This window comes from Rosa chinensis, chromosome 3 (genome assembly GCF_002994745.2).
Source record: "Rosa chinensis cultivar Old Blush chromosome 3, RchiOBHm-V2, whole genome shotgun sequence".
In the NCBI taxonomy this organism is placed as follows: Eukaryota; Viridiplantae; Streptophyta; class Magnoliopsida; order Rosales; family Rosaceae; genus Rosa; species Rosa chinensis.
The window spans coordinates 28,222,747-28,238,719 of record NC_037090.1 but is presented as its reverse complement, the minus strand read 5'-3'; the positions used below and the strand labels follow the sequence as shown (position 1 = coordinate 28,238,719).

Sequence of the window (15,973 nt, the reverse complement as noted above, 5' to 3'; positions counted from 1 at the left end):
AGTGTATTTGAGGTCAAAAAATGTTGTTTGTCATGTGATCTGGTATTTTAGTCTCCCTTTTTTTCGGATTATTAAATTTTAACCACACGCAGTTAATTTGAAATTGATGAATTGAAAAGATTTCAGAGAGACCATCACAGCAGAGACAAAAATAGCCGATTACCAACCATTACTATGACTCCATGTGAGCGCCATAAATATTGTAAATGTAGAAAAGAATAGTTGCCAGTGTCTAAATCAGGTGCAAGTTGTAAAAATAATTGGCCTCTAATTGAGGACTTTATAAAGATTTAAGCCACATGCAAGGGCAGATTCGGCGTTTCTTATTTGAGGATGACTTTATTACAGAACAAATTCTTGAATCTTGGTAGCTCAACATAGAATACAAAGAATATAACATTGTTGAATGGGAAAAGTTTCTATTTTCTGTGAAAAAAAATAACTAAAGATACAGGGGCAATGTTTGTCACTGTCGAATCTTCTAAACTTTTTCTTCGTTGTCAATGAACTTCTTGAGCTCTCTTTCTGCTGCTGTCAACAATCTTCAGTATTCTCATACAACTTTGTAGAAGTTGAAATGAAGAAATATCATTTGTAATCCAGAAATCGTATTCTGAATCGTCTACAACTTCACATGACCAAAGTTTCCCTTGAATGAACCATAAAGAGGCTGTGACCTTCTGAAAGTGAATATATCATCGATTTTGACAGTGCAAGGTTGCACTGGGGAGCTTTTATCTGATGCATACTCAGATGAATGAGGATTCCCATATACTCGTACACTCAATGTCCTCTTACGAGGTGCCCCAACTTTTATATGCTCATTATAAAACTCAATCAACTCTTGTTGTGTAAGCTGCCTCAGTGCTGCAATCTGTTCAACACCACCATTAATCAGGGATTTCTTTTTTGTTTTTTCTTTTTTGGCAAATTACCAATAAGGTCAATTCTGCAGACAACTATACCCAAAAACTCCACACCTTTTCCCTCGGGGTCAAAACTACAACCTAGAAACTAATACACACCAGTCCAATTAGAAAAGTATCACAAGCACTAGTATTTATGATGGCTTTTGTCTCTCAGGGGGTCAATGACATAGTGTGAAACTTAAAATTTGGACTGCAGAGGAAGAACAGTCACATGGATTAATGCCCTGATGAGGACATTATATTATTCAATGGTATGAAATGAATTGATACCTTGCATTATGCTTGCACAAATATATATGCTGACAAGTTAGATTCCTTTTTTTATTTTTATTTTATTGCAATGACATGCAGAAAAGTTAGATTGATGTCCATACCTCTGCTTCTTTACGATCAAACTTGAGGGTCCCATCAGAAATCTCCCTCCAATAAAATCCAGCTTCTTCCCTCAAGTTCTTGTGCTTCTCAAGCTTCATATCGATCAAAGTATTTACATTGCTCTACATAAACAGTTCAGCAGCTAATTATCGTGGAAAAAATCTGAGCCTTTTAAGACTCGCAAACAGAAGTTATATCAGCTTAAAGAATGAAACACAAAGGAGGTCTAGAGCAGGTCACTGAACTGTACATATATAATGTCCTCTTCTTACTGTGTGGAAGAGCATTACGGAAGTTCAGAGACCTAATAGGTGACCCCTTAACCCTTTCATGCCTCAAAAAGCCAATTTTAATTCAGTTTGCTGACCATCTTAATTGCGATTAGTTCAATTGCCTCATGTGGCGACGTGGAACAGGGGTTTCACACTAATCGCTCTTTCTTAATGAGTCAGAATGCTAGTTCGACTTTCTCAACCGTAAGTCGCAATTATTTGAAGATTTACATCATCTAGTCAAATAAGATAAAGAAATGAAGACTAGATCCTGGTTGACCTCACCTTGAATTCGTCATTTGTCATCTCATAAAGCTTACTCTCAAACGTTTTGAGAAATTCCTCCACTCTCAAATCAATATGTCCTGGACCCTGTTAAGAGCAATATGACATATTTGGTATAAATAAGCAATTAAGGAAATAATGTATTCATAATGTAGAAGCATGCCATATACCTTCACTGTGGATTGTATAATAAACTGCAGTCCGCGGATACCACAATCATTCCTACATCAGGAGAAAACAAAGCTAAATAAAAGAAAAAATAAATAAAAGCAGATCGCATGAACTTGGGGATCAGTAATTTGAATTTGTCATACCTCTGTAAAAGAGCAGTTACGTAACCAAGTTGCTCAACTGATCTAAGCTGGTGGAAGGCTGGTTGCTTTGCAATAAGAACAAGCAGCTGAAGTTTCACATTCAGCATAAAATCATCTCGATGAACCTACACATGTAAAAGGCATATATCATAACCTATCAAAATAATTGAGTGGTAGATTGGTGTTTTATCTATTTTGATAGGAACGATGAATAATCCATAATGGCAAGACAGGTCAGGGAACTGCTACTTTTTATAAAAAAAACACTTGCTGCCAACTTCAAGAATCACCATAGGTTTACTCAATAAAGAAGATTCATAGAGTAAACAATGGAGTGAGGATAACCTTTGTTGTCAGAATAAAAGCCTGAAAGTCCATTTGCATGATCAAACTAAACATCCATAAGAGGTGAATTATAGTAATCTCGGGACTTTTTAATAAGTGGAGAAGGAATTATTGGCTTCTAAATTTTTACACTTCAGCTTACAAGGTTTTAGTTTAACTTTGAATAAGACGCAGAAATGAAAACTAGAAACAACAATTCCAGTGGAAATGAGAACATTCCAATAGATTCTAGATTATTCATTTATGTAACAAGTATACCACACGCACCTGGATATAGTGGACAAGGGAAGAATTCTCATCACTTGGATTAAGGCCTTCCACAGGATAGATAAAGTTTTTTCCCCTTTCAAGCTTCACGACTCTATTTGTCAAATGTTGGGATGGGAATAAAGGTTGGCAAATAGGGTTTGAACCCTTAAAAAAAATATCTTCTACGTGCAGGATCATTGACTCAGCTTCAGTACTTTCAAGGTTTCCTGAAAAACAAAATCCCTCTGCAATTAACAAAACTAGAAAATGAAAACTAAAATGAACAGAATAATGGTTAATTAACCTAACAACTATTCAAAAGAAAAAAGAAAAATATGGAACCTGCTGTGTAACAGTCTACGAAGGCCCTTGAGAGCATCATTGGAACAAACTTAGCAAGATCTTCAACTTCAAGATGAGGAAGAACTTCTAGTTGTTCCATCAATGGCCAAGTCTGGTCCTGTAGAATTAATGAGCAATAGTACATAGCCTGCTCATAAGGCTGTTGAAATTTGTAATTTTGGTACTCCTTTGTGACCATTTCCTAATAGGGACAAAAGGGCAGACGGCACAGGTTAGATACAATCAAAGATACGCACCAGTTGAGATATCTGTTTCCCAAGTTATATGTTTTACAAATCAGCCATTTTAACAAGTTACTGAAAGCAATTATCATAAAGGTCTCCCATATGCCAAAAATGCATAGAAAGTATTCTTTACACAAGAAACGAAAGAAGCTAAAAATAGCAAGTTGGACTAAGCAATACACAAATGAATTGATTAGATCACAAAGTTCTTTTATTGGAAAAAAAAAATGTTAATGATAATTAATGATGCTCAAATATAGGAAAATCATGTCCCTAACAGTGACGAGGATCTTTAATTGGGCATCCTCCTTCAACTCAACTCTTTAATTATATGAATAATTAACTGAATATTTAATCTAGAAGAAGAAACAAGATCGTCTCTAATGCCAACTTAGCTATTCTCCTGATCACGGAAACTTCCAATCCAAGTCTAAGATAACATGAATTTGGGAAACCCTAAAACATCTAGACAAAGCTAAAGTTCCAACCACATTTATTTTTGTAAGAAAAAAAGATAGATTTACATAGGAATGATAGGATACAAGTTTCTATATATTTCAAATTCTTTACTGGTGCTTCAGAACATAAGATCGCATGGAGCAAGTCTCTGGAATAACCCAACAAACCACTATATACGTTGTAGCACCACTTAAAGTGTTCAGCCAAATGCTAAGAACAATATTGACAAGATTTACAACATAATATTATTAGACACAAGAGCGTTTACCTTGATCACAGAGAACCTGTCAGCTTTCACTTTAAAGCTTGCAATCTTCTCAACTACCGTTTCCAGTAAAATCCTCAATTTGTGATTATAACCAACAAGAGTCACCTACAAATACAAGGTCACAAGCAAACAAAATAAATGCAACTGCTATGAAGTATAAACAAACACACTATATGAAACAAACAAACAATAAAAATTACAGAAATATAAAAATAAAAATTCTCAAGATCACAATGCTGTAAAACCAAAGAACAGATCAAATCGAGGAGATGCTGAAACCATAGACAGAAATATTACAGAAACACCGAAACAATAATTTAAAGAACCATCTACCTGAAAACCACTTTCTGTGTGGTTTATTCCATAGTACAGTTCAGCAACCTGAGCATAATAAGCTGACAAAGAAAGAATAAATAAGCACTTCAAAGAAAATGACACCTTCTGTGTAAGCCAAAAACAAGACCAATGCAAATTAAATGGAGATTCCCAGATTTAAATAATCAAATATGATTGTAAGTAAACCTCTTACCATAGTCATTCAAGTAATCCATTAACAAGTGAGTAAAAATATTAGTCAGGACTCCTGCTTCAGGGGAGCCACTTGCATGGGGACAATTGAAATCAATCTTGACGTATGCTTTAGGAGTAAAAAACATTGTATCAGGCTTGTACCATAGTGTTGTATATGGTGACTTTCTTAACAGAACTGGACATTTGACCTGATTAAAAGTCAATCAAATAACAAAGGTTAACGTAATTATTTTTTATTTTCGTAAGAGAACCAACTTGGAGGGAAAAAAAAAAAAAAATTTCACGTCATATTTTTTTACTATTCACTGCACCTTCTCATTCTCATTCTTAAGAGACAAGTCCGTTGGGATGAAAACATTACGTGCTGGTAGGTGTAAATTCTTATTTGGGGAAGATGCTATCCATTCCTGCAATCAAATACACAACTTTCAAGATTAGCAAAGTATTACCCTTTCTCCTTCTACATGATTGCCAAGACCTCCAAAAATAGAAATCATTGATGCCCTTGTGCTACTGAATTCACTCAAGTAGGATCCATAACAAACCTGAATTCTGGAGCCCGTAATTTTCTCCATGCAGTAAGCAGTTTCATACCAGGGCTCGAACATGTTTGCATCACCTTCAAATTTCTTGGACTCCCAGAAGATTCTGTAGAAATAGGACATATTAGCAAACTTTATCACAGTTTAATATCATTCCCACATGGAAAAACTAAATAAATACTGATATCAAACTTTAAGATAGCAAGACTATTTGGTACTAAAACAGGACAGTCCTCAGCAAATGCAGATAACAGATTATTGAATTCTAGACTTCTACAGTGGTGAATCACAATAATAAACAAATTTCTTAAATTAATTTCACTCAGCAATAGTATATGCATCAAATGCAACGAGAACTTTAGCACATTGTTTATGAAGCTTCAAGGTCTTAACAACCACTTAAGAATCCAACAAAGTAGCACTTACCGGACATTGTTTGGAGAAAGCTTGTTCAGCACCATTTGGATAATGTCTGGACTGAAGTTAGAAGGCAATGATGATCTTACCAGCCAGTCTTTCGGGGGATATTTCTGTGATATGATAAAAACTTGTCATTTGATTTGAGTAATAAGGAAGTAAAGTTCTATAATAGCAAATTCTAAACATTACCCAAAATGTTCTCACTAGAGCCCACCAATTACCCACTTTACCCTTTTAAGCTAGAATTTACACGTGTTGGGTGGTTGGCTATCAAACTATTTAAAGTGTTCACTGGCTGGATATTCATAGCATTCGATGGTTCTCTATTGGACGTTCTTTAAGTTGGTTTGCAGAGTTTGGTAAAATTGATCTCATATTCATGTCTGGCAATGCTGCCAAATGTTATTGCCTCGTATGGGAAGAATCCATACAGATTGTTCTTTTCGTAAGGTTAAACATCCTAAGTTTTAATTGTAACAGCTACATATCAACACCCATGCAGATCACGTCCTTAAAGAAACAGTAAAAACCGTGAGGCATACATGTAAAGATCTATTATATAGAATGTCAAGAACAGAAATATATTTACAGCAGCTAGGACAGTGAACATTAAACTGCCTACCTGCATATTTGATGAAATATTGACCACGTAATTAATAGGCTGAATTTTGTCCTGATAATGAAACTTTGTCTCGCAAACAGCAGATAGCTTCAGTAAACATAAACTCATGTCAGAGCCCATTACAAAATCAGAGAGACAAGTCACCATACAAAGTTTGAATATGATTAACAAAAATCTATAATTTATACTGCAAATAAAACTGCAGTAAAGTTTAAACTATTTAGATACATGAAGAATTAAGAGAACATGGTGACGTAACAACGTGGACAGAAAGTTGATGCATTGAAACAAATGTTAACAACTTATTTCTACTCATGCTTTCAGCGTTGTCAAAGACAAGAAAATAACATAACATTCTTTCATCCTCCTTCAACTTTTATTTTGTCTTGTTTAAGTGAGATGAACAAGGTTTATTTACAGATGTAAATGAGACTTAACCTCATACTTCAAAAGCATATAAATCATATTAGCCAAACGATCAATAGAAGACAACATTACTACCTCTCATTGTTAGGGGCATTTAGGTTTTCAACTGTTCTCACTATCCATGCAAGCAATTTAATCATTCAACGAATCATCTAAAATATTCTGAAATTCTCACTACTTTAAGCCATAATTCCAATTAGAGAAATGACTATGGCATTCTGTCTTTATAGAGACTACTGCTAAGAGATTCACATGGTTTGCCTTGAAAAAGGATATAGTCATTAAGAAGATGGCATCAATAACTAGAACTTATATTATCATCCTTACAACTCATTCTTCTTTACAGATACACATATTGGTGGACAATTGAACAATTAGGAACTAATAAACTACCGGATCTCCGCCTACACAAGCAAATTGTGAATATGATGCCATATCATAGACCCATGAATCAGTAATTCTTATGGATGAGAACAGATGCTAAACTTGTTGACAAAGGTATTGTGCACATGTCTACCTCATCAAATATCCATTTGCAGACACCTGACTGCTGTAACAGGGAAATGTATTTGAAAAGCAAGCCTACTATATCTTGCATGTGCTCTGCATTGTAGCGACAAGACTAATTATATTATGAAACTATATGTCAGAAAGAAAAGGTCAGATGAGTATCCCAAGCTCCATAGGACTTATGAAAAGAAGCTTAGGAGGAAACAAATAAAACTTAAAACCGTTGGGAGATAATAGAATACCAAAAAAGAAAAAAAAAAGGTTATTGGCACTTAGTACCTAAACAAATCGTGATCAGACAGATTGGTGACTTCAAAATCGATCAAACTTGTATCCAAGCTTTCAAAAGATATCAATCATGGTAGTTCATCCAACTACTGTAGGGATGCCATCACTTTTCTGGAGTAGATTTATCAAATTTCTTAATTCTTATTGTCTTTCTTCCCGAAATTGGGATTTTGCGGAGTTATTCCATATATAAAACACAAACTCTGAGCTCAAATTAACAGCTCTAAACCCAATTTTACTTTCTTTCTTCTTCTTCTTTTTTTTTTGTGGTAAACAGATTCATATATTTGCTCTCTGTAGACATCGAACATGGGATATGGATAGATGCTTTCTAGGAATTATCCACCACTCCACCAAACTTATAGCTTCTAGTTCATATTAAATCTAAAAGGATAAGATTTTTTTTGAAATCCAGTGCAAGGAAAAAGAATAATAAAAATGACCCGAAGTCAGTGCAGCCATAAATGTGCAAGTTGCAAGGTTAAGTATTCTTTCAATTCCAACAAGTTGCATTGGTTTAGACCGTAAACCAACTTCAAACTCTAAAAAACATATTAGAAACAGTAACTCGAAACCAACTGATAAAATTACAAAGACAGAAAGACTAGAAAACTTCCATGGGTTCAGCCATGGATGTGCGAGTTGCAAGGACGAGTTTTCTTTCAATTCCAACCAGTTTCGTTGTGCAAACCAATATATCATCTTCAATACTGTTGAAAATTATATTGGCAACCTTTAATGAAATCGAAGGAAAAAATTCTAAAGGTTAGAAACTTTGATATTCAAACTCAAGACACAGGGTTTGAAATTACTGGACAATAGTCTCACTAAAAAATGATTTTCAATAATACCAAACAGATTTTTCAATCCAGATACGCAACTCCTTACCGAAAAACATGTTCTTCAAATCCACTAACTCAATGCCTCAAGAACAAGAGAGGATCCCAAATTTCCAGATTCATTTCAATTGAAAACAATTCAAAAATAAGATAAAGAGTCACTTTATAAGATTGATTAGACAATTTCAGCCCAGAAAAGTTGGTTATGTTCCTTTTTTATGACAACAATATCAAAATAACGGAGGGAGGCACCATAACGATCACTTTTTATTTTGAAGTCCCAAGTCTCAACCTGTACGATCATGATTCGTTCGGGTACTACTAGTCATAATAACCAGTGAATTAACAAGAAATAAAAGATGAACTAACCATGGCCTGCATCGGTGAGATCAATATCTACTTTAAAGAAAGCAAAGTCCAAAGTAGAATCTGATTCACCAGCCGATAAACCTGTTGCCCATCCTGCAATTTATTTTGAAAGAAAAGAATAATTGAAGTTAACTTTCACCCAAGCGAGTTTCCTTTATCCTAATTTAATTAGAATTTTCACCCGAGAATGTTGTTATTTTAAAAATAAGAACTTCGCTGAAGTATGTTAAATTAATGCATGCTATAACAGAACTTGACTCTTTCAGTAAGTTTTAGAATTTCAATATGGTATTCTAGCTCAAAAAAATAAATAAAAAATTAAAAAAAAACAAACAAACATACAGAGAGAGAGAGAGAGAGAGATGATATTTAAACATACTCCACTTGCAAACAAATATTTTTCTTCAATATATGCACCTCCTCCACTTCCAAGTTTGAACCACATCTACTTCAACTAAGTTGGGGCTAACTTTCACTTTCTTCCAGAATTGAGAAAACTTAATTTCATCACTTCTGTTATTCTACTACAATAGTACAAGACGGACATCTGAGGTAGACCAACACAATTGTGCAAGGACAATGAAATTCACACTCCCAAATTTGCAATCCACATTCCTTTCTTCTTTTAGAATGTAATTCACACACTCAAATTTTGTCTTTACAAAAAGACAAAATTTAAGATACTGAGCGTAGACTGTAAAATAAAGTGTAAATTTCACTACCCTAGTGTAATGTGAACTGCCTATACTATGATGTTCTCATGCACAGAACTCCAGTAATATCTTTGCTTAAATGAGAACCAAGCTGAGATTTAAAGATTTGAAGCAACACTTTCATGAGCTTTGTTCACTTTCAAGTTACATTTTTCACTCATGATGACACTTGGAAAATATAAAAGGAATACAGACACGAAATTAGGAAGTCTATAAAGGCGTTACAATGAAAATTAGGAATACATCAATGCCTTCAAAAAGTTTCAGAAATACAAAAAACAATTGCCAGAAAACTTATATCTTAAGCCTGTAACAGATAATGCAAAACTCACCCAATGTTTTCAAGATGTAATATAAAGATCCTTCTCCTTCATGGCCGATAAGATGACCAAGATACCTACATGGCCCTTCATTGTAATGGTGAATTTCTGGAGTTATAGGCCATGCAAGTCTCAATTTATGACCCTCTTTTATTGGGACGGTTCTGACAAGAATCTGAAATAAACACAGAAGAGCAACAACTATCCATTCAATATAGGGCCTGCATTAAGGATTAAAAACCTTTTTCGTAAAATCTAGCCTATTGATCTGTTTGTAGTCCAATTTTTGTTTCCTATTTAGTAAAGTTTTCTTGTCAGTGTAACAAAGCAACCTTTCAACTCAGCATAAAATGTTTAGGGGAACCATGTACCTCCAGATGTTCTGATGTGCAAGGCTCACCAGTAAAACGAAGGCAACTTCGGTCAATGTTTCGAATTTCCTTAAACTTGTCCTCTACAAGGCCTTGAATTTTATCAAGTTTCTCTGAAAACATCCGGTGGCAATAATTCAGCATTTCGGCTTAACTACAGGGTACTGAACCTGATTGTTATAGTTGAATTTAGCTAGAAACCTTTTCCGTATATAACCAGATGCATGAGGTTGGCTGAATAGTATTCTTCATAGAATTTAATAAGTTCATGTCTGGTATCCAACCCTTTTGCTTTTGGTCGAACCTCCAAAGTATCCCAATTGCCTGAATCATAGAAACTATAAGGCACAACAAAACACATATAGACATTCTTATACGAATAGTCCATAAAATTTCATAAACCAACAAAGCAGAAAAGAAATTCTCAATCAGCAGCAGCCAGCTACTAAAAGTTTTCAGAGAGAGGGCCGAATGTAATTTAACATGGGTTATCATAACCAAAGATTAAAATCCAAGCTTGAGAAAAAAAAAATTTGATTATAATCAACTGCTGACCTGTACAAAATTTATGGTAAGGATGATTCGCTGCACTTAGATGCTTCTGAAGCTGTAAAGAGGCATTTCATGCAAATAAAAAGGGTTGCACATGTTGAAGAAATAGAAAGACTGCTAGAATATATGTGAGAGGCGCCACATGGTCTATTTCACTTCAAGAACATAAGCTTATGAGAAAGGTTATTGTAATCTGTAAGGACAAGAGTATAGATTCATACTTCATTAGAAGAAACTTAGTAGTGCTCTACTTATTTAGCCACAGTTTCAGAAAATAGCTACATCTGCCCATGTATACTACTTGTGTGTGTGTGTGTGAGAGAGAGAGAGAGAGAGAGAGATCAGAAGTGTTTTTTCGAATTCCACAGTATGCATTGGTCGACTCCACAATTGTATTGAAAGCATTCCTCTGCAATCACTAATGCCATAGCCAGCAAAGCTTATAAAACGTCCAGGTGCTCTAACATTCATGCAGATGTTGTGAACTTTAAAAGCCATGATGAAGTTTACACATGGCCTAGTTTTCATCATTTTTCTTGAAACTGTTACATTAATTACTACAATGTATAATCTGAGTTGCATTAATTATTCTTTAGGCACACTTCAAATTAATTCACCTTTCCACAATCCAATTACATAAAGGTATCAAAATCACAAAGATGATTGGTCCCGCCCTCAAGATTACTTGCATGAAATCACCACCCTCATTTCATATTCCATGCCAAACTCAAGCAAGGATTTCCCTGAATATCAGTCTACCAATATCGCGCAAATCCCTTATTAGATGATCAACTGGATTGAATAATAAATTACCAGGACCTACCATGACAATGCGCTGGCATGTCCACACTCCAAATATATATTAGCTACAAGCTCCAAGGTCAATTTAAGCTACATCTTTTGTCATCAAGACAACTACTACATCCAGATAGAAACGCACATAAAATGGTGATAAGAAGCTGAACCAAGATGAATTCCATGATGCTAATTTGAACCTACTTGTCATACATGGTGATTTAGAATTAGAACATCATACTTGTGAGAGAAAACCCAAAAACAACTAGAACCCATCGCCTGCAAATGCCAGTAAACTCCGTGATATTCCATGGCTATCTAATTGATGACCAGTACCTAGGGTAGTTAGAAGACACTTCGAAGTTGATTCTAAAGCTTATGGAAACTACAATGTTTACTATAACTAGAAACTAACAAACTTACAGTAATGGGATATTGGTATACATGGCCAGCCTCAATTCCAAACATGAAACTTAGACTGAATTCATAATATCATGATAGTTCTTGGAAATATTTCACAGATAAATTGTTCGGGGAGAGGGGAGAGGGGAGAGGGGGAGAGAGAGAGGGAGAGAGAGTGTGCGTGTAGGCTCAAGCACTTGATTATTAATACCTGCATTTTATATAAGACTGACGTAAGAGAAAAGAAAAACACATCTAGCAACATGATTCAAAGGCTGTAACTCATACCTGGTTCATCCTCCAGCCATCAGACAACAGATTTTTCTGATTTTCTGTAACATCAAACACAGACTAGTCATTAACAGTATAAATTTATTTATTTATTATAAGAGCCATTAACTCTAATTATAAGTTTAATATTAAGCTATCAAAAAAAAGAGTAGCTAACCTGAATCAACAGCTTTAATTTCCCTCGTTGTAGCATCAGCTGACATCAAGGGTTTAATAAAGAACTGAGCAAACCTGGAAAGTAAACCACACAACAGCAATAGAATTAATTTTTAAAATTTCAAAATGAAAAAGAGTAACCAGTAGAAAGAAAAGCAGAATCTACCTGTCCAGAGCCTCTTCAAAACCATCGGGATTAATGTCAAAATAAAAGTTGGTGTGTTCTGCAGCTGTGAAAGCATTTGTTCTTCCTCCATGCTGTGCATCAAGAACATTAGCCATTAAGAAGTTGAAACAATATAAATAAGTGTTTTAGGCCGACAACTTAGCAAAAAGACAAGAGAACAAGATGTGCACTACAATAGCACATGATACCAATTATTTTCATGATTCTGTACTTCTATGATCCGAAAAAATACAGGAGTAAACAATCTTATGGAAAATGGCCTCTCACAGTTAGTCCAAGAACAAAACCACGGCCAAAGAAGATACCCTAATATCTTACTAAATTAACTCAGCTGTGACACTCAAACTGGAGATTCCCAGAGGGTGAGGTTAATAAGTAAGCATTTGAACAAAGTATATATCTTATTTTGGGAGGTTTTTCATAACTATGACCATTGCATTTTATTTTGGGGGGTTCTGTGCTGATCCTTAGTTTCTCTGCCCTGTAATAGTCTAGGCTTGAAAGTAAGTTACCTCAGTGATGTACTTCGAGTAACTATCCTCCAAAGGGTACTTCTCACTAGCATAAAACAGCATATGCTCTGCAAGAAAACGCTTGCTTTATTCAAAAACTGCATATGCAATCTATTTATACTTGGCAATGAGAAATTCAAACCTCTGTCTACCAAAGACACCAAAAAACAACCATGCATACATACATAGCAACTAAAAATGCAATAAAAACCCAAAATACAAAAGAAATAGTTACCAAGGAAATGGGCAAGGCCCTCCAGGCCATCAGGGTCGCTGAAAGAACCAACACTGACATCCATGGAAGCAGCACACTGGGAAAGAAAAAAATATATATTGAAAAATGTAAATAGAGAAAATATATGCAAAACCCAAAAGATTGTAAATTCAAGAATAAAAACGTATCCGCTGAAACAGAGAAACAAGTCTGAGATGAAAGAGCAGTTGCCTTGTCAGTATCAGGATCGCTGATGAGAAGGACTTGAAGGGAGTTAGGGAGGACGATCCTCCTGTACTCCCTGTTGTCCGTACGGGCTTTCAATATCTCTTCTTTCCCCACAGCCATGTCTTCCGAGTGTCCTTTGTCTTCGAGATATGATGGGCAGAGACACCCAGAATAGACTTTGGTGGTGTTTGTACTGCTCCAACTTTGAGATTAACAGAGTTGCTGGGAGATATATAGATCCTGTGTGGTAAGAGTTTGTTTCTGTTACGGTAGACTCGAGTTAATTTTCTCTTATAATTTTCTTTTATTTTAGTTTCTGTTACCGATTTATCTCAATTTAAATTTTTAATTCATTTATGTTAGTTTTGTGTTGTCATGTCCGATGGAGCCAGGATCTGAGACTTGTCTAGGTTAATTAGAACAACTACTTTTTTCTTTTTCTTTTTTGCATAAATCCAGACACTATCACCAAAACTCTAAAAAAAAACTCTCCAATCTGCAATAAAAAATGCATATCTTTAAATAAAAAATAATCACAACATAATCAGAAGCCAAACAAAGCATCAAGAAATTCCAAAGCCCAACAAAAGCTTGACTACTTGATGTTTCATCCACCACTGGTAGCAAACAGAATTGGCGAGCTTCTCCTTCTGCGATTTCTTTAAGAAAACCCCATTGGGAAAAACAGAGCAGGAAGAAGAACAGAGATGTATCAAAAATTCAAAGCAAGAGAGATCGATAGAGTTTCATACCTTGTTTACGAGAAAGCGAAAGAAAGATTGTTGCTTTGGAGATTCCTTGGTCTGCATCGCAGACTAAGGCTACTGAACAACAAGGGGTGAGATTTTCCACAAGAAGGGAATTTGGGTGTGGATTGCTTGAGGCATTTTGCTTTCGAAGATAAGTAGTGTGAGACTCTTGTTGCTTTGGAGATTCCTTGGTCTGCTTCGCAGACTGAGGCTATTGGACAACAAGGGGTGAGATTTTCCACAAGAAGGGAATTTGGGTGTGGATTGCTTGAGGCATTTTGTTTTCGAAGATAAGTAGTGTGAGGCTCTTGTTGCTTTGGAGATTCCTTGGTCTGCGTCGCAGACTGAGGCTATTGGACAACAAGGGGTGAGATTTTCCACAAGAAGGGAATTTGGGTGTGGCTTGCTTGAGGCATTTCCTTTTTAAAGATAAATAGTGTGAGGCTCCATTGAAAGAAAGATTGTTGCTTTGGAGATTCCTTGGTCTGCGTCGGAGACTGAGGCTACTAGACAACAAAGGGTGAGATTTTCCACAAGAAGGGAATTTGGGTGTGGATTGCTTGAGGCATTTCGCTTTCGAAGATAAGTAGTGTGAGGCTCTTGTTGCTTTGGAGATTCCTTGGTCTGCGTCGCAGAATGAGGCTACTGGATAACAAGGGGTGAGATTTTCCACAAGAAGAGAATTTGGGTGTGGATTGCTTAAGACATTTCGCTTTCGAAGATAAGTAGTGTGAGGCTCCATTGAAACGCACAAATCTGACCTACTGAGTAGTGTGCCGCTGTGGGAGACTGGGAATACACGAGCTGGTATGGGCTAAAGATATATATATATATATATATATATATATATATATATATATATATATACGACCGCGTTCTGAAGAGGACGTCCGCACTTTCGTTAAAGTGCGGACGGCGCTGCTGCAGCTCGGTTCGGGGTGCGACGGAGAGGCGGAGCTTGCCGGACGGACGCCACGGGTCAGACGGATGGGTCTGCAGTCGGTGGAGTCGCCGGCGACGTGGTTGCAGCCTTGCCCAGAAACCTGCAGTTGCAGGTGAGCTCGCTGCCCAGAAACCTGCAACTCCGACCTCCTCCAACCTCGAACGCTGCCCAGAACCGTCCGCCAAGCCTCCGGCCTCCGTCCGCCAAGCCCCGAGCCGCCGGCCAAGCCTGGAACGCCGCCGCTGCGTCGCTGTCCGCACTTTAGCCAAGTGCGGACGTCCGCTTCAGAACCTACCCGTATATATATATAGACACACACACACACACTTAAGGGTTTTTGGCCTAAAATATTGTCTAGGCTTGAGCCCATATAGCCTTCTACTTCCTTCCACCCCTGGTCATGTCGTGTATTTTTATTTAATTTAGTTGCAACCAGAGATGAGAAGGGGTTGGGTCGAGTCTCATTTGTCATCTATATAATTTACTACTCAAATTGCAAATAAAGAGTGAAGACCACTATAATTTACCTTACGCTCTGATACCAAACTGTCACGCCCTTGATTTTTAACACAATGAAAAATCGATGTACAATCCTATAATTATACATGTGTGATCGTTCAGTCATCAATACAAATTACTTGGGAACTTTTCCCTTTAACCCAAGTACATATTGATACCCTGAAACCCACTATGTCAATATTGACCCGCTCCACAGAGTCATATATTACATAAGCTTACGAATTACATTATCATCACAAAATAAAACGTAAATGCTTCTTAGAGCTTACTACATAGCGGAAGTCATAACAATGGCAAAGCCAACAAAATTTGCTTCCCACCGGTTCTGCTGCCAACAAGTTACCTCAGCTTCAGCCACGATTACCCTGACCTGCAGGATTAACCCCTGCAC

General features: G+C 36.3%; 1 protein-coding gene across 2 annotated transcripts; it reads right to left on the bottom strand.

Moving 5' to 3' along the window:
* Positions 1-300: 300 nt before the first annotated feature.
* Positions 301-13,584, bottom strand: LOC112193461 (insulin-degrading enzyme-like 1, peroxisomal). Of its 2 annotated transcripts, XM_024333606.2 has the most exons (26): positions 13,375-13,584; positions 13,165-13,240; positions 12,930-12,997; positions 12,397-12,488; positions 12,232-12,305; positions 12,072-12,115; positions 10,590-10,641; positions 10,236-10,358; positions 10,035-10,147; positions 9,676-9,838; positions 8,631-8,723; positions 7,142-7,227; positions 6,199-6,285; positions 5,583-5,686; positions 5,160-5,262; positions 4,926-5,021; positions 4,613-4,802; positions 4,417-4,478; positions 4,084-4,188; positions 3,112-3,313; positions 2,788-2,996; positions 2,176-2,300; positions 2,032-2,083; positions 1,862-1,948; positions 1,304-1,426; positions 301-874 (listed from the first exon to the last, which is right to left on the bottom strand). In XM_024333606.2, the coding sequence occupies exons 1-26, from the start codon at positions 13,489-13,491 to the stop codon at positions 623-625; spliced, it is 2,898 nt and encodes a 965-aa protein (XP_024189374.1). In that variant the 5' UTR covers positions 13,492-13,584; the 3' UTR covers positions 301-622. The 2 variants fall into 2 exon arrangements, with proteins under 2 accessions (XP_024189374.1, XP_024189375.1); XM_024333607.2 differs by lacking the exons at positions 12,072-12,115; positions 12,232-12,305; positions 12,397-12,488; ... (1 more) ...; positions 13,165-13,240; positions 13,375-13,584 and adding an exon at positions 11,410-11,843.
* Between the last annotated feature and the right edge of the window lie 2,389 nt (positions 13,585-15,973).

Coding starts and splice junctions, on each gene's coding strand:
- LOC112193461 (XM_024333606.2), bottom strand. CDS start 13,491: ATGGCTGTGGGGAAAGAAGAGATATTGAAAGCCCGTACGGACAACAGG. Junction 10,642..12,071: donor ATGGCTGGAGGATGAACCAG/GTATGAGTTACA, acceptor GCCTCTTTACAG/CTTCAGAAGCATCTAAGTGC. Junction 7,228..8,630: donor TCTCACCGATGCAGGCCATG/GTTAGTTCATCT, acceptor GCTACAATGCAG/AGCACATGCAAGATATAGTA.